We start from the raw sequence: 19,133 nt of genomic DNA, 5'->3' as shown, positions 1-19,133 counted from the left end.
TCTACAATGGCATGCAAACGAGCTTATACCAACAAATGACAATGCCCTTGGCTGCCCAGCAGGGTACATGAGTATTTGCTGGCTGAAGCCTGGGTGGTTCAACCTATAAAGGAACTCTCAATTCTGGTTTGAGTTTTTTTCAGGTCTTCCAACTTTAAATCATGAGCTGCTGTCTTCTCTGTTGTATAGGGCAGTTAAATAGATCTTTGATTTTAGTTTGTGGCCTTCAACTTCAATCTTTTCAAGTATGCATTTCCAATATAATATCTTTAGGTAAGTGACAGGGAAGGGGAGAAGAATGTGGCCTAGGGGATAGAGCCGGTCTCAATACCCATCTTCTCCTTCTCCCTGAGAGCAATCCCATATAACAACATGTTTTGCATGATTTCACATCTATAATTGATAGCATATTGCTTGCCTTCTCATTGGATGGGAGTAGGGAAATTTGGAACTCAAAATATAAACAGAAAAGAATGCTTAAAATAAATAAGTGATTTTTAAAAAGAAATATTTTTAAAGAAAAAATAGGGAGAGCAAAAATCAACAAAAATTATCAGTATATTGAAAAAGACTAAAAATACATACAGTATACTTCTATTTCTCTTTATGAGAAAAAGTGCCAGGTAAGCTGTAAATAGGAATTTATTCTGAAAATTCATTCTCAGGATTTGTCACAGGATCAGTACATGTTTGAAAAGAATTACCCACAAGTGTTCCACTTCCTTCCTGAAGTTTTCCTTTTTCAGTTTCTGAAAAACATTGACTGTTGTGGTATAAGATACCAACCCACTTAATAGTCAGGCAACTCAGGTTTTGTTTTGGTTTTTTATCCTGATTCTATTATGACTAGCTCAGTGATGTTACAGAAATTACCTCTTCTCTAAGTCTCAATTTCCTCATTCATAACAAATAAATAAACTGGTAAATTACTAAGAAAAAAAGAAAAGGAGGAACTCTTAATTTTGCTCATTTTCTTTTTCAAAATTAGTATTTTGGGAGCTGGCTGGATCATCAGAAGACAGGTGGCAAATGTTTGGCGCTAGTTCTTAGGCATATATTTCCTACTTTAAACAATCCTATCACTTAGCAGAAGCAATGAGATATAGGAAAGAAGTGATGAGAATGGGTGAGAGTGAAAGAGAAAGAGAGAGAAAGAAAGAAGGGATTCAAATGGAGAAGGCAAAGAATAGAATAATAAAATGGCATTGCTGTCATTCAGAATTTCAATTTTAACCTATAAAAAGGTCTTTTATGTATAGAAATAAACCTTAGTAGCAACCTAACTACCAGATATTTATCTTAAAAATTTTTTTTCTGGTTTGGAACCAAAATCTCTGCTGGTTAAGTATGTCAACATAAGAGTTAAAATATACTGATTGTATTTCTTCAAGAAGTTTTAATATAGGTTGATGATTCAAAATGACTAAACAGATAAAAAACAAAATTTCAAATCAGGGAGCAGAAAGGAAATGAATGCAAATGAACATACAAAGAATAGAAGAAATAAGATAAAAATTCAGAAATGATAACTCAGAATCTTCAGGGAGGCAGGAATACCATTGGTAATTTTAAAACTATATTTGGCATTATCATATACTACATGATTTTGAGGACAAAAGATTTAATTTAAATTAGTTTTCATTCCCTGAACACCATCATAGAGGAGACATAGCCAAGAAACACTAAGTAGCTGCCACCGTGTGAATAAAATATTGCAATAAAGAGAATTCTTAAAAGAAGTTTACACTTAAATGGATAATTGAAAACTGAGATATCTGATGTATCTTAGTAAGAAACAAATTTCCTGAAAATTTCAAGTCCCAATAACTTACCACTACATCAGAAATTTTCCAGTCTGTGTATTTTTCATATTTTTGAAGTTGCTTTTCAAACAACTGGGCGATAGCTCGATGAACTAGTTCATACTGTTCCTATTGTGAACCAATAACGGAATAAACAAAATATAATATTTTTAAACAGCCAAAAAATTCATACTAATGTAATAATACAGTTGCAAAACGAACAAAAATATACCTTTGTTTGTACTGCAGAATGCCTTTGTGTTCTCATTTCTTGGATTAAATTGAATACATTAAACTCCTCAGGTATTTTCTAAAACAAATAATTTATTGCAAGAATTCTGAGAAATAATTGTACAGAAAATCAACCTAAATATAGTTTGTGTCTTATACATGATTTACTCACATCCTTCACCTACTGGTTGCCATTCATTCTTCTTAGGCAGCGATAGATTCCCATCCTTCCTTCCTATCATAACTATGCCAAGCAAGCTCTAAAATTCTCCTCTTGCTGCTTCCTGTCCTATCTTTACTTGTTTCTTACTTTTAACTCTGGCAAAAGGAAGGAGGAAGGGGAATAAGGTAGGAAAAAGTCCATGCCAGTACCACCATGGGTAGTGCCTTTCCACTTCCTAGCTTCTTACTTTTACAGCATGGAAAAGAAAGGACACATATAAAATTGCACATCCTTGAAACACTACTTTAGACATTTGAAATTTTTTTTCTAATTAAAGATATGTTAACATACTATTAAAATTCTAACTTAATAGAACACAAAGGAAAAGGAGTGTTTTGCTTAATCTACACTTTATTAGCCAAAAAAAATTACAATTGCCTTTTTTCCCCACAAAAAATTTGTTGAAAAATATTTTTGAAATTTCTTATATGTTGGACATAACTATATTTTTTGTTTCCTTGTGAATAAAAACTCACTAAACAGAACCTGCAGATGTAGAAATGAGATAACTTACGTACTTCGAATTTATCACATATAACTTTGTACTGCTTAATTATCACAAGCCATATTAACTTTCACTAATTAAATTATAATCTCTAGAAGAAAAGGACCATGTCTTACGTTTCTTTTTATTCCCTAGAGTATTTATTACAATGCTTACATATAACAGGGTCAAGAAATATCCCTTCACTGAGTAATCAATAACCATAAGAAACTTGGCAACTATTTTTTAAAATAAACAAACTTGTTTTATTTTGATTTGCCTGAGAATGCAGCCAGATTTCTAGGAGCTAAATCTGAAGGAGACTAGAGAAGAACAGACTGAGGAAAGGAGTATAGAAGACATTAGAAGCTGTAGGTTAGGGCTCCTGGCAGTACAATAGTAAAGGGAAGAGGCTTACCCTTCTTTCCTTTTCTTATCTCCCTTTGTTTTTTGCTCCCCTGAGTTAGGGGATTAAAAAAAGGGGAAAACAGGTCACGTGGGTGGCAAAAAGAATGGAGTTTTCCCTTTCTCTTCTCTTTCTTCCTTTATCTTTGGCTCAGGGAAGTTTTTCAACTCACTGAAAAGAGTGCTAATGTTTAAAAAAATTGTAAGCCCAATTCTGATTTTTATTTGCTTTTCTGTTGTTTTTTTTTTCCCGTTATATCAAGAAATTTTTTAAAAATGCTACAAGGTTAGGGAATACAGAATTAAAACATTTTTCACAAGTGACAAATGATTCAAGGCACACTAAACCCAGCAAAACCTTTCATATTTTTGTTTCATTTTTGAAAATAAAAAAAAAAAAGGCTGGGCCTATAATCAAGCTTTTTTATCTAAATACGCAATCAAAATTTTGAGAACCACATTAGTTTAATTAAAAAATAACCTTTTTAGTAGCTAAAACCTAAAATAAAAAGTGATCTAATATCAAAGATATTGTAAGAGCTATTTAAAGTATGCACTCACTAAAGGCAAGGAAGTGGCATCTTCATCACCCTCCAAATCCCACACCCTAAATAATTATATCAGTATGTATCATTCACAACTGTTTACATATCCAGATAGTAGAGTCATATGTATGTATAACAACTCATTGAAACTATTTTCCATAATCACAGGAAATTTCAAAATTCTTTTCTCTCTAATTTATTGATAACAAAAGCCATGAAAAATATGTCATAATACTGATTAAAATTATCCTTACCCCAGCTTTTAGCAAATTCCATGTATAATCTATGGCACAAATGGCTCCTGTTCTTCCACAACCTGCACTATGGATATATAATTTTTAAAAATACTATTTCATACATGCTATAAAAAATAGTAAACACAGCAATATGGTGTGTATTTTCACATAGAGAACTAAAATTTCATTAAATTACTTAAAGTATATATACTTTTCAATTACAACACAGCATTCTTATTAAATATACTTTATCCTTATAATAGCATTTTTATTTTATTAACAATGCAAATTCATACTTGTACTTCAACAGGCCAGTGGTGTCATGACTATATATAATTCCTCTCTACTATTCTTCCATGAAACTTCTAATTAAGGGTCTGTTGATACCCTGAAAACATTCACACAGAAATTTTAACACTCCTTGTGTACCAACATATGCCAGGGGCTGCCCCTTTTTTATCTTACTTCCTCCTTACTTCCAACTCAGAGTCTCTCAGTCTTTCTTTAAGATGGAGCACAAGGACCATTTTCTACTTCTTTCCTGATTCTCTACAACTATTAGTGCCCTCCATCCCAAACCCATTTATTTTTTAATGTTTATTTTATTTATGTTTAACATTTATATTTAACATGATTAATATAACATTTATGCTTAGTAAAATTGATGCTGTTTCCAACCATGTTTTTACATAGCTTTTTAGAAAAAAAAATTCCTTCAATGCAATGAACATTTGTGTGAAAGAACATCACAAAAAATGTGAATACAAGCAATAATTATTATGCCTAAAATACAGTCACTGAAAACTAGTAAAAAATTAAATTTACCACGTACAGATGTCAGAAATAACCACAGTTTTATTTAAACTTTTAAGTAAAAAAAATCATGACAATTTATTTGAAAACTCTTTTGTACCTGCAGTGTATACAAATAGGCACATCTTCATGTTCTTGGTATTCCCTCATAAGGCTGATCATGTCCAGAATAGAATCAAATGACGAAGGAACATCATGGTCTGGCCAATTCACATAATGAAACTGATACAGTCTACGAGATTCCTTGAAGAAATTAGGAAATTTAACAACTTTGAAAGTGCTCTTTGAAATTTTAAAATTTATTTATTTTCAGGTTCGAGGGATGCTTTTGCTCATTTTTCTAAGATATATGTGCATTGCTTATTAGCTTTTGTTTTTAAAATGCATTATTTATTGATAAATTAGTATGTTCCTAGAATTGTGGTACAGTCCTATTGGGATTAAAAGAAAAAAAATAAATGGTCCTTAGATTTACATCAAAACTTCTATGAAAAAACAATCTGAAATAAAGCATAAATTACTCCTTCCTTATACTCCACTCCCAAATTCCACACTTTGAGAAAGGGGAAAGAGAAAGGCATGAGAATCTTTTGCATTGTGACAGCTGCATAGAATGTGAGAGCCAGAAAAGACTTTGGAGTTTAGTTCAAAACTTTTATTTTACATTTAAGCAACAGAAGACCAGAGAGGCTAAGTGACGAACTTGAGTCAAGAACCAGTTAGTGGCAAGATCAAAGTAAGAACCCACGTTTTCCGAGATTCTTTTGTCAAACATGGGCTTGGGGGTCACATGCTAGGGATGGCAATATGGAGCCTTATGGACGTCTTTCTCTAGGCTTTGATTTGTTGATAATGTCTGTTTCAGATGGGGAGGATATTAGGGATAACAGAACTAAGAGGCAAAGTGCACAAAGGGCTAGATTTGGAGTCAAGAAGGCTCAAGTCCAAATCCTACACCTTTACCTTTAACTTATGTGGCCTTGGACAGTGACTTAACCTCCTACAGACTCAGTATAATCATCTGTGAAATACAGATACTAATACCTACCTCACAGGTTTGTTGTGAACATAAAATCAGATTATATATGTAAAGTGCTTAAAACTTTAAAGCATTACATACAAGCTGGCTTTTTTTTTTAATTGGAGGGCCAGGATGTAGTCAGAGTGGAAAAATAGAGATAAAAAGTACACAAAAGCAGTTTAAACTTACAGATAAGATTAAGTGGGAGTAACAATAACACTGATAAATATTTTTTTCCTTTTTCCCCTACTTAGGAGAGATTCCTGGTCCCTATGGCTCAGATTTGCTTCAAATGAGGATCTAGTATTATGGGAGAACAGCTTAATAATACTATGAGAATAAACAAAAGAAAATCAAAGCAGGAGGTAATAATTGTTTGAAAAATATACAGTATATCTTTGTTGTATTTTAATAGTCAGGTAGGTGGTATAGTGAACAGTACTAGGCATGTAATCAGGAAGACCTAATTTCAAATCTAGCCTCAGATACTGAATAGCTGGGTGATCCTGGGCCAAGTCATTTAACCTCTGACTGCCTCAGTTTCCTCATTCGCAAAATGAAAATAATAATAGCACCTACCTTCCAGGGTTGTTTTAAGGAACAAATGAGATATTTGTGAGGTGTTTAGCACAGTGTCTGGCACAAATGGCACTATATAAATGCTAGCCATCACTGTCACTATTTTTACACACACACACACACACACACGCACATGCACGCTTTTATAAATAAGAGTGATAAAAACATACTGACCTAAGTACAAGTTCTATTAGAAAATTAGAGGCCCAGATGAGCTAAGATTCAGAACATAAAATCTCTAGGAAAATTGAGATAGAAGTTACAATTCTAACATATAAGCCAATACTGAATGACTTTCCTACCTAGATGCTGAGGCAGAAGAGGTAGAAGGGTGGTTGTCATGTGATGCTAAAGCTAGCTATGCTAATCAATTGATAGCTATTAAAAAATTTACCTAAAAAAAACCACACACTATAAGGTACTAGGAAAAATTCTAGCCCTTGTACAAAAGATTGCCTCATCTACAAGTTTTTCAAATGTATGTATTCAGTTACTAAAAGTTCTCTGATTAACTGAAATAATAGCCTATTATTTTTTCTTATTAATCTGGAAATTTAAATTCAATTGACTGGCATACCACACATTTCAACTAATATATGCTGATTCAAATTAAAATGTATATGGAATTTGAATCTAAAATTCCACAATGATGACTATAAATAAGTCTTTAAATATTTATAAATAAGTCTTTAAATATTAAAATATAAAACAATTTCTTCACTCAAAGCAGCAGTGAATCAACACCTTAAAATTTTTGTTAAAAAAGAATGGTAATATGACATTAATGATATTTTGGAGAAGTGCTAAACTTAAAACAGGGATATAACTGGAGTTTTGTGCCAAAGGTTTAAAAAAAAAAATTATTTTTTTTTTTTTGCTGTCTCTTTCAGCTGTAGTATTAATGCTAAAAGTAATCACAATCACCAATCTCAACTGCAAGGCAGAAGAGATAATTTAAAGGACACATAATTACTGGAAACTATTCAAACACTTTCCAGTTATTTACAATTTCACTTTCTAATTAAAAATAAATTCTACTACTTTGAACAGTCAAGAAAATACTATAGGCTTGAAAGTTGGGGCATCTTATAAATAACTCTTAAAGACAGGATATTTTGCCTTAATTTTTTTAGAGGAGGCAAACAAAAAATCTCAACCAATACTCAGAATAGGAAAAAAAATATTTTATTTAGAAAATGATGAACATTCGTGTCTGGACTCTACTCTTGACTCTCTGGACCTCTTTCTCTACCATGACCCAACAGCCTTGTTACCGCGGAAGACCATGCCAACTCTGGAGCCCTTTGTTCTGATCAGGCAGTTCTTCCCTGAACTTAAATTTAAAGGAAATCCCCCAGCCCAGCTACATTCACTCCATTTCTCTCCAGACTTTTCTCCACCATGTATGTCCCCTTGTGAGTACCCTTTTTATGTTTGAAACTTCCTTTTATGTACTGTCTTCCTCCAAGAAAAGGTAAACTCAGGGATTATATTTGCTTATAGTTTCCAGCACAGAGCCCACTGCCTGGCATATATGAAGTGTTTAATAAATGATTGTTGTTATTATGCATTACAGAAAATAGCAGCTTAATTGTAAACAATTTACAGAGATTGACTGCTAACTAGAAAAAGTTACCCAAATATCTTTAAGACATAGAGGTTTTATTAAAGTCCAAGTATTGGAAAATTTTAGTCACTGATTGTCCAGTTTTTTACACAACTATAAAAAGTTCTTAAATTGTCTAAGAATATTTAAGATATACATACACACAGGAATCATACCCTAAGGTAGACTCTAAGCTTAAAGTACTTACATTTTGAAATTCAAGTAACAATGTTCTAATATAGTAGTCTGTCCTAGCTTGTTCAGCTTCCTAAATGAAAAGAAACAACTGTGAGGTACTATAATCACTAAACCTGTAGTAGATGTAAAAGAAAAGGAAGATGGGGAGAGAAAAGGGTAGGACACTACTTAACAGTTTGAAATTCAGATCAAATATTACTATTCTAAATAGTCTCATTAGTAGTTTTTACTAGAATTCTATCTATAGAGTTTTCAGTACCTGAAAGAATAATTACCACCAATATCAAACAAAGTAGAAACTAAGGCTAAAATCCAGCCTCTAATACTTTCTCTGAGTATGCCATTTGTTCTATTACAAGATTATAACGGCCCTACTTTTTTTCTTTATTATAATACCTCTAAGGCAGGAGAAAAGGTTGGAAAAGAAATCTCTAAATTTCAGTCAACAAGACATCACCTTCCTTCAGTTAAATTATATCCACAATGCACAATTTTCTAGAACCCTGCATAATCAACATCCATTTTCCTTTTTTTCTATATACTCTTGACATTCAAACAATGCTTTTCGTTTGGTATATTAAATGATGCTAAGATGGCTTGTTTTCAGTTGATAAGGTTCATGTATCAGTTCATTAGCATGAAAGTACATTCATTAAAAAAGGAATTCCTAAGTTTCTTGATTTTAAAAGCACTACATAAAAATGTAATGTTTTTATCATTATAATACAAATATATTCACCACTAACCTGCAACTTATTACCTGTGACACCTTGGCAAAAGCCACTAGACCTCTCTAGATCCCAGTATCTTCATCTGTAAAATGAGGGGGTTGGACTAGATGACCTTTAAAATCCTTTTCAGTTCTAAACTCTAGGATCCTAAGTGAAAAACTGCTGGTTTTATGTATGAGTATTTGGCTTATTGTAAACAACTGTATTTCACCCCAAGCACCTATTAAAGCAGTATGACAGAACCTAAGCAAGTTAAAAAGACTGTAACAGCATAAAGAGTACAAGTGCTCAATAATTTACAACACTAATTTTGTTACTAAAGACTGCTGTTCTATCAATGAAAGCAGACCTCAGAGTCAGGAAGACCCCAATTCAATTTCCATCTCTAACATACTAGTTGTAAGATCCTGGGCAAAATCACTTAAGCCCTCAGTGCCCCGGGCAATTCTCCAAGATTATAAATTGCAGAGCATCTGCTAAAGTGCATCAGTGAAAGACATTTCCTCACTAGAAGTTCCCTACACTAGTGAAATCACAAGACCTAACCATAAAGGGAACAACAGTTAGGTAATGTAGATACTTACACAAGAAATTTGAAATGGTGCAAATGTTAGAGAATCTTCCCCGTACAAAGGCCAGTAACGTTCACATTTTTTCTGTTGGCCAAAGAAAATTATTCAAATTAAGTTACTTACAGGTTTAGCTCTTCTTAAACATCTAAGTTCTGTTAATAACAGCCAGCTTACTACTCATAAAATGAAAATACACCACCAATTTCCAACTGTTTACTCAGCTTCCAATTCTCATTCAAATCTTTCAGTATGACTAATGCTATTATCTACATGATTCCAAGATCTGGAGACAGCTCGTCTTATTCTATTATACATATGCTACTAAAGTTGGATTGGTTACACGTTTCAGCTCATTAACTTAAGCAGATCAGGAGATGTGGACACTCATGCTTTCCCTGTTTTATCTTTTATCCACAGCCTTCCAAGATAATAAATCATATTTATATAATGCTTTAAGATTTGCAAAGAGGTTTCTTCCCAACAGCTCTATGAGATAGGCAGCACAAGTATTACTGTTCTCATTTATATAGGTAAGAACAGTGAAGCCCTGTTAAGAGACTTACCCTATTATATTTTACACAAGCAGGAAAAGTCTAAGGTAGGCTGCCAATTATCCTAATTCTAGTACTGTATTCATTATACGCCTCAAATAAAGGCCTCCAATCTCCCAAATATATTCTTCAGCCTTATGAGACATTGATTCTCTTTTCTACAGTAGTTTGATCAGTAGGAAAACCTGAAAGGAACAGGAGGATGAAGAAGGGGTAAGGGTATCTGTAAGAAAACTGCTCTATTTTTCTCTTCTTACAGCCTAGTATTTCTTCTACTAGTGATCCCAAATATTCTCTACTGGGGGCAGTTAGGTGGCACAGTATATAGAGCACTGGCCCTGGATTCAGGAGGATTCAAGTTCAAATCCGGCCGCAGACACATAACACTTACTAGCTTGGGCAAGTCACTTAACCCCATTGCCTAGCCAAAAAATAAATAAATAAAATAAAATAAAATAAATGAATCCAAATATTCTCTATTTCCCAACTTTATGAAATATATTTGATTTTCAAAACACGTTCCTCCATAGGCCACAATGTTTTAACTCATTTCCAACTAAATTTTTTTAAAACAGGCAATTCACAGTTTTGAAAAAAGTCACCAGGGGCAGCTAGGTGGTACAAAAGATTGCCAGTCCTAGTGGAAGGACCCAAGTTCAAATCCGGCCTCAACTTACTAGCTGTATGATCCTGGGCAAGTGACTTGAACCTGACTGAGCAAGGAAAGAAGGGAGGGAGAGAAGGGAGGGAAGGAGAAAATTCTCACCAACCCAGAACTAAAAAGATGGTTCATTAGTATGTTATGTCCCTAGGCTGACTTAACATCTTCTACTGAGTTAACTCGGTGCCTGCCACATAGTAGGAGCTATGAAAATGTTTATTCCCTTTCCTTCCTCTTGCCCAGGTTATTTGTGGTGCTTTTTATGCAGCAAGCTGTAATCAATAAGCAAGAGAATCAAGTTCAAGACCCAATGTAACCAAGTCCTAAAAAATTCTAGGACATACTAAAAGGGATGGCTAGTGAGCATTTAGACAATGAAATGGCACCGACAAAAACTCAGCATGGCATCCAAGAATAAGTCCTTTCAGGCTAACCATATTTGCTTTTTTTTTGGGGGGGGCTTTATTAGATTAGCAGATCAGGAGAATGCCAGAGTAAACTGAAGTCATGCTTAGTGGACAAGATGCAAAGAAATGAGCTAGAATACAGCATTATTCAAGTGGAATCAAAACTTGCTTGAATTACTTGACCCAAAGAATAATCATTAATGGGTTAACAGCAACATCAAAGTCTCTAACTCAGAGCCTCATAGAACTATCCTTGATTCTATTCTGTTTAACAACTGTAGGTTAAACATATATTTACACCTTGGATGAAGGCAACCATACTGTTTATCAAATCTGTGAATAGCACAAAGCTGAGAGAAATAGACAGATAATGTGATAGAAGACACGATCTGAAGATCGACACACAGAGTATATCGATTAAGTTAAGATGAACTTTACTAGAGACAAATATAAAGATTTATACTTGGACTCAAAAACTCAACTTCACATAACACAAGATGGGGGAAATACAGCTACATAGCAGTGCAACTGAAAAAAAAAAGATCTGGAATTCTGGTAGGTTACAAGATCAATGATTCAATCAGTGATTAATTTCTTCAATATGAAGAAAACCAATATTCAGGCCTTGCTTAGCCACTAGAACATATGCTTAAGGACATGGGCTGGCTATTTTATGTACTTTTATTCCCAAGGCTTTAACACCATGGCTTGAAATGCAATGAGCATTTAACATATTTTTTAAAAATTTCATTTCAAATACAGCGGGATTCATAAATTAGTTCAGTCATAAAAATTAAAGCACACAACTGGCATGGCATATGCTCCTAAAACTCTCAGCTAGTCAACTGAAATCATCTGGGAGGGCAGAGCTTTTTGTGTTATCCATCATCACTGAATATGGGATGTTCATTTTAAAAGCTAGTAAAAGGAGAAATGGTACATTTCTGATCATAACTAAACTCTTCAGTCACCATATACCTTAAAACAGAACCACTATGAACTTGAGCAAAAACATTGAATGGAATTGATAACAGAATAGCTTTTGTTTTCTCATGCCCTTCCTCTGGTGTCAATGCTAACAAATTATTCAAATGGGCAAACGACAGTAGAAAATTTGTAGGGAAAGTCAAGTCACATAAAGAAGAATTAAGTTTCAACTAAGTGCCTGGCATGGTGCCAAGAGAAAGCATGGAGAAAGAAAGGCAAAAAACAGTCCCTGCTGTCAAGTAATTCACAGTTTAATGGGTGAGATAACAAATGGGAGACAATCTCAGACACAAGGTACTAGCATTTCAGGAGATCAAACATGGTTTCTTGCAGAAGACGGGATTTTAGCTGGGCTCTAAAGGAAGTCAGGGAATTCTGGAGGCAGAGGAGGAGGAGTCAGTAAAAAGGCACAGTTCAGAAATGGAGTGTTTTGTCCAAGGAACATCAAGAAGGCCAATCTTACTGGATCACAGATGATCCAGAGAGAGTAAGGTGTGAGAAGACTGGGAAAGCTGGAAAGAGCTTTAAAAGCCAAACACAGGGTTTTATATTTGATCCTGGAGATAATATGGAGCCACTGGAATTTACTGACAAGTGTGAGTCAAGGGACAGTGGCAGAGTCAGACCCATGCTTTTTAGACAGCTAAGTGGAGGATAACATGGAGTGAGAAAAGACTTGAAGCAAAGAGACCAGCCGAAGAGCTATCGCAACAGCCTAGGCTTGAGGCGATAACGGCCGGTACAAGGGCAATGATAGTATCAGAGGACAGAAGGGAGCACATATACAAGAGATGAGTTCACCGAACACACATATATGCAACTCCTAAATGACTCATCCCAGTTCCAAACAAGAGTTTAAGAAAACCATTCCCAGGCGCAGCTAGGTGGTGCAGTGGATAGAGCATCAGCCCTGATTTCAAATCCAGCCTCCAACCAAACACTTGACACTTACTAGCTGTATGACCCTGGGCAAGTCACTTAACGCCAACTGAAGAAAGAGGGAGGGGGAGAGGACAGGACAGGAAGGGAGAGGGAGAGAGAGAGAGAGAGAGAGAGAGAGAGAGAGAGAGAGAGAGAGAGAGAGAGAGAGAGAGAGAGAGAGAGAGAGAGAGACAGGGAGGAAGGAAGGAAGGAAAGAAGGAAGATAGATTTCCTCTAACTTGCTTTAAAAAAAAACACAACTTTTATTAGACTCGAGACAAAAGATTCAGTGATAAAGCCAAATGTACTGCATCCCTCCCCTCTCAGTAAGTCTCTTAGAGTGATTTGTATTTTAACACCTTCAATCACTGAATTTTTTTACTCACTTTCCCTAACATCTAATATTTTATAACATCCTGCAGCCCAATTTTCAGCATACATAATACAAATTAACATCTCCACCAAAAAGATTATGGCGAAAAAAATTTTCCTTAGCCATGGGTATGGTCTAGAAACCAGGCTCAATCAAATCCAGCCTTTCTGTACTAACTGCACAAGCTCAAAAGCCTTCATTGTCTAGGTCAAGATCCAGCCATACTTTCCTTCAGTGCCTAGCTACCATCTCAGAAAGTAGCCTTTCTGTTGTATGTGTAATGCCCTCCCATTTAATCTTCATAATAAAGTAAAGCATAACCCTATAATTTGCCTGTCATATAACTTTTTTTCCCCACCATGCTAAAAGCAACATTCATATAGCTTGTATTCTCTGAAAATATTCTCTGAAAATGTCTAGGTAAGATCATATCATGCTAAAGTCCTCCTGCCACTTCTAGAAACAAAACCATCCTGGGAATGGTTTAAGATATGACTGTATTAGATTCAAATAGCAAACTTTACATAATAGCTGAATGATGATATAGTGAAATTTAAGTTTATCATCTTTAACACTAATGTGATAAGTAGGGGCACACTACAGAAACAATTAAGTTTACATACCCTTCCCATTTCAAATTCTCGACAAGCCATTACAATGATCTTTAAAAAAAAAAAAAGAGCATATATATGTCAATTAAAAGCACAATTTTACACAAACAAAAAAAGCATAAATTTGGGACATTTTCTTCTCCCTCTGCAAGTATTCACCTGACATATTCAAATATGCACAGACTACTGAATTTAACTTTTATAAGAAAACTAACCAAATCACTATCAAAATTACTAACATGTAACAATTCTATTTTTTTTAATAATTTTGAACAAATTTAAATACTCTAAATAGCCCTTCCAATTATTAGTGATATAGAAAAACTGATTTCTTCTAAAACATAACTATGTAAGTAAGTCTTAAACTGCTAACTAATCTAAAAACATCACTAAAAATAAATGCAGCAACAGAAGTGTGCGATGAATATAGTAAATTTAGCTACAGATCAAAAGAGCAACAATAAGCTGCATAGTTCTAATTTTAATGTAATTTTAAGAAGACTTCTGACTTTTACACTGTTCTAAAATAATGCTTTTAGATTAGATGTAATTAACCAAGCAGAAGCAATAGTAAACATTTTAAATAACTTCCACAGAATTTTCTAAAAATGGGAAGTGTGATATAATTATATTTCTTACATTATTAAATTCTTTCCTATGAAGAACATGAAAAGATAATAACAGTAATGACTGGAAATATCTCAAATTTCAGCAGGCATCAGAAAAATAACAAGCTTGAAACGCCTCATAAACCTGCTATTTAAAGTCAAATTTTGATGTAATATATAGCAAAAGTCCATTGGAATAAGAAAAAAATCAATTACAAGTATGACAGATATCCACATTTGGAGAAACATGATAATCACAAAAAGCTATCTCTGAAGTGGTCTTAGTCTTAGTTTCATATAAATCTCACTAATAATTCTTATAAAACAGATACGGAAACAAATTACTTACTACAACATTGTATTCCCATATCATCCTCCAAAAATCTATAACTGTATTTGCTAATGGTCCTTGGGTTGCAACATACGCTTTTGGCCCATAGACTCCCTAAAAAAAGTAAAAAGCAAAATTCACATGCAAAGGAATATTAATACCTTCATTTCTAGGTGTCTCAAACTTGACTCCCACTTCTCATGCAATATATTTCCAAAATGTTTTCTCATGCTAACAACATGTCAACCTTCTAAAACATGTTATTAAACCCTCATGTGTGTAACAGATAATAGAACCTCAAAGTTCACAAAGACATCCCCGACAAGAGGCTCAAAGTGGTAAAACAACTTGTATGACATGGAGTGAATGGTCCACTAGATGGCCTCTAAGATCTTCTTCAAGTCTACACATACAAATCTTACTTATTTTAGCCCTTCCATCAGGCTAGAGGAATCAACAAAGAATATGATAAAAGGACACAAGCAAAGGTGAACCAATGTTCAACCTTGAGGGGAGTATTTTTTTTCACATGCCAGAAGTGATTCAAAAAACCAATTTTATATATGCTGGTAACAAGAACATGTATTGAAAAGAAAATCAAAATAGAATCCAACCCATCATTAAATTTTTAAAAAATCATTTATAATTTTAAATTAAGGTTTGCAGGTTAACTCCTAAAATTTGTCTTTAAAAAATTCCACTGAAAATAAAATGTTACTTTAAGTATTGTACTGGTTTAAATAATACTAACATAATTCAAACTAGTAGGCTATAGCAAAATTAATGAAACAAAATGAGGTTCTTAAAGTTATTAAGAAACAGAAATTCCCACTTACAAATGATATAAAATACAAAATAGGGGAAATGAAAATCAAACTATTTTGACCAAACGAAGTTTTCTGCCCAGATCTGAAATTTCATTAGTATAGGGAACTACTGATGAAGAAACTCCTTTTACCAATGTAGGTCAGTTACTAGTTGCTGCGGTAATTTCCTCCAGAGGTTAAGGGATTCGGTCCTGGGTCATATGGACAGTACATGTCAGAAGGAAAACTTATACTCACCTTTGGAGTCTTTCTGACTCCAAACATGGCTCTTTTATCTACTATGCAACATTTCTTCTTTAAAAGAGCCTGCCTGCAGTTCAGACCGCTACCAAAAACCAAAACAGTTTTTCAAGCACATATGCCTGATTATACTAAGCAAAGTCAATAATTCAAAGAAGCTCTAATTGGTTCTGTTATCTATCTCACAGGGTTCAGAAGACCAAAAAAAAAACATGTGAAAGCACTTTGCAAACCTTAAAATGCAATGTAAGTACAAAATATTATGTGTTAAAACATACCTTAATAAAATTCGCATTGATGTAGTCTGAATCTTGGGAAGGAGTCTTTAGAGTCAGCTTAACTCGGCTGTGATCAACTATAAAAGAAAAGATTCAGTGAATTACTTCCCATTTTATGTGGCACTATTTTGCAAACACAATTTGATGAAAATAAATGAAACAATTACATTAAAAACCAATAGTCTAACAACAATGTAGCTATTCCTGGAATAATGGAGTGATGAAAATGGGAATCCTGAAAAATATCATACTCCCAAAATGCTTAAGAAAAACTAAATATTTTTTGGGGGGGCAATTGGGGTTAAGTGACTTGCCCAGGGTCACACAGCTAGTAAGTGCCAAGTATTTGATCTGAGGCGGCATTTGAACTCAGGTCCTCCTCACTTCAGGGCCAGTGCTCTATCCACTGTGCCACCTAGCTGCCCCTAAAACTAAATAATTTAACAATCTAAATCATCCTGTTTTTATAACATACCACTTAATTTTTTTTAATAAACCAAGAATCTAATAAAATATAAGAAATTATAGCAATGTCAAACCAGAAGGCAGCTAGGTGACTATAAAGCTATAAAATAAACTGGAGAAGGAAATGGCAAGTCACTCTAGTAGTACCTTTGCCAACAAAACCCCAAATGGGGCCATGAAGAGTTGGACACGACTGAAATGACTGAACAACAGACAAACCACACTTATGGCATGAACTTCACTATTATTGTGGAAATTAAAGTTGACTGTAAGCATATGCTTTATTTCAGCTTGGCCTAATTAGCTAATAACATCTACTCATATAGTGCTCTAAGCCTAAAAGGTAGTTTGAGATGGGAAAAATATAATTTTCAATTATTAATTCAACCTGTCCACGGTGGTGAACAGGATGTGGTAAACACAAGATAAAAAAGATGGCCCTCTTCAGCTATACAAAGTCTTATCATTCTTTCTTGCACAATAGTACTAAGACACAATAAGGAAAGGAAAATGTTAGGGACAGAAAGCTTGCATACTATTAATGGATTCTTTAGAATAATAAAGTACAAAAACTTCTCTGTGATCTGAACTTGCAATTAAGGAAGTACAATTTCACAGGGAAAAATTCACTAAGATTTTTATCTAGTGATTTCTGGAGAAGGAAAATGCAAAATGCATGGCAAGTATGCTGACAAATAGAAGGAAAAGATCTGAAAATATAACTTTTTAATCAATCACTTCATCTCCACTGCTCTCAGGAAGATGACATTTCCAGGAAAATCTTCAGCTATTTCTCCATCAATTTCTTGGTTCATCCAACTCCTATACAGCCTTATCATTTTTATTTAGATGACTTTATCAAATGAGTATTTTAACATCTTCCTGATATTTCCCCCTTCAGGAGCCATAACCACACAATCTATTTTTTTTTCCAGAAAGAAAGCATAACAAGACTTTTTTTATTTTGATTTATCAATAATCACTTCCATATGCTTTTGAGTTTAAAATTTTTCCATCTGATATAGGCTATACATTTACATTCCTATTAAACATATTTTCACATTACTGATGTTATAAGTAAAAATTAACACCAATAGGAGGAACCATCAGGAAGAGGAAACAAAACTCAACATGTTGACACACGATTAGTATGGAAAATGACAGAATGCTGTGAATTTAGCAATGAAATTATTCAGTTACTTCACAGTTTACCCTTCAGTGTACCTGCCTGTAAGGGCCCCAATAAGCTCTTTTCTGCATTACATACTACATTAGATCTCCAATCAAGTGAAATGCATGGCACAAGTTAGGTTTTTTCACCTCTTTATATTATATTCCTCAGCTCTTGCACAGTGTGCTTTATAGCAAGGAGACAGGGAGAAAAACAGCTGGTATTCAGTGTCTTTCCGGTCCCTTCCATATTATTCCCCACATTTTCACATTCCTTCCCCTGCAGTATCCTATGAATTTCGCTCTTCTGCTTGCTCAGATTATTTGGATGACTAGACAAATGGTGAGAGTACAGAATAAAAATGGCTTTGTTTTTGAGGGTTCAAAGATATTTTTAATCAACAACATGATAAAGACATTTATCAGATTTTTAAGAGACACAATCTAGGCACAGTATCAAAGTAAAGATTTTGAGCTCTCTGACCCCATTCTTCTGTAAAATGAGGATAAAATTTGGAGACTATATCTCATAATGTTGTGAGAAAATCATTTTGTAAACTATAAAAGCAGAGCTATGTAAACATATTATCAGGACAAGCTTGATCTGAATCTGTCATTTCATTAATTTCTAAGAAAGCTGCCTAGTCTCTAAGAGATTAAATTGGCTCTTAGGAGGATTACACACAATCAGTATTGTATCAGAAGTAGAACTTGAAGTCAGAGTCTTCTTAGCTTTGAGAAAAATTATTCATGATGCTTCAAGATTAAAAATATAATGCCTTGCATAAAGGTTTAAAAAACCAACTATATAAATACAGCATAACAGGAGATATGACTTAAGTTCATGTGAAAATCATTTGGCTAACCACAAGATTCATGAGTCAATAGAGTATGATGCATGTTTAAAAAATATTAATGCGAAGCATAATCAGAATGTTAGTCCCATAAAACTAGCCATATCATTCATTACATAAATGAAGATTGTTAGTTTTAACATAAGCAGTGACAGTCAGGGTGGTGTTCAAGGGAGTGATAAGGATAGCAAATAAAGTGTGGAACCAATCTCCTACAAACAATTCAAAGAACTATTTAGCCAGGAGAAAAGATGACTTAGAGGACACATTACTAGAATTACCTTTAAATGTTCTGTCAAACATGTCAATTTATATGGCTCTACAAGGATGATATACATAGTAGTTATTGTAAGGAATCGTTTTCCCCCCTAACAAGTGATGGGTCTAATTAGTTCCTTTTTAC

At 34.0% G+C, this 19,133-nt stretch overlaps 1 protein-coding gene and 1 long non-coding RNA gene across 4 annotated transcripts in view; one reads left to right on the top strand and one right to left on the bottom strand.

The window, feature by feature from the left end:
• The window catches only part of LOC110206971 (uncharacterized), a 71,450-nt gene extending 63,367 nt beyond the window's left edge, over positions 1–8,083 (top strand). Inside the window, exons 2-3 of the long non-coding RNA XR_013486692.1 lie at positions 6,015–6,125; positions 7,605–8,083. This is a non-coding gene — a long non-coding RNA (uncharacterized LOC110206971). The remainder of the gene's footprint in view (positions 1–6,014; positions 6,126–7,604) is intronic.
• PTPN12 (protein tyrosine phosphatase non-receptor type 12) overlaps positions 1–19,133 on the bottom strand; it is a 102,853-nt gene that overhangs the window by 22,570 nt on the left and 61,150 nt on the right. For all 3 annotated transcript variants that reach the window (XM_078154533.1, XM_020984507.2, XM_020984506.2), the window contains 9 exons: positions 16,242–16,318; positions 14,915–15,010; positions 13,970–14,008; positions 9,459–9,530; positions 8,154–8,213; positions 4,840–4,982; positions 3,945–4,011; positions 2,035–2,112; positions 1,833–1,931 (listed from right to left, as the gene is read on the bottom strand). In XM_078154533.1, the coding sequence (XP_078010659.1) occupies positions 1,833–1,931; positions 2,035–2,112; positions 3,945–4,011; positions 4,840–4,982; positions 8,154–8,213; positions 9,459–9,530; positions 13,970–14,008; positions 14,915–15,010; positions 16,242–16,318 (731 nt within the window). The remainder of the gene's footprint in view (positions 1–1,832; positions 1,932–2,034; positions 2,113–3,944; positions 4,012–4,839; positions 4,983–8,153; positions 8,214–9,458; positions 9,531–13,969; positions 14,009–14,914; positions 15,011–16,241; positions 16,319–19,133) is intronic.

This window comes from Phascolarctos cinereus, unplaced genomic scaffold (genome assembly GCF_003287225.1).
Source record: "Phascolarctos cinereus isolate Bilbo 61053 unplaced genomic scaffold, phaCin_HiC Scaffold_1;HRSCAF=81, whole genome shotgun sequence".
NCBI lineage: Eukaryota > Metazoa > Chordata > Mammalia > Diprotodontia > Phascolarctidae > Phascolarctos > Phascolarctos cinereus.
The sequence above is the reverse complement of the archived record's forward strand: the minus strand, read 5'-3'. Positions and strand labels throughout refer to the sequence as shown.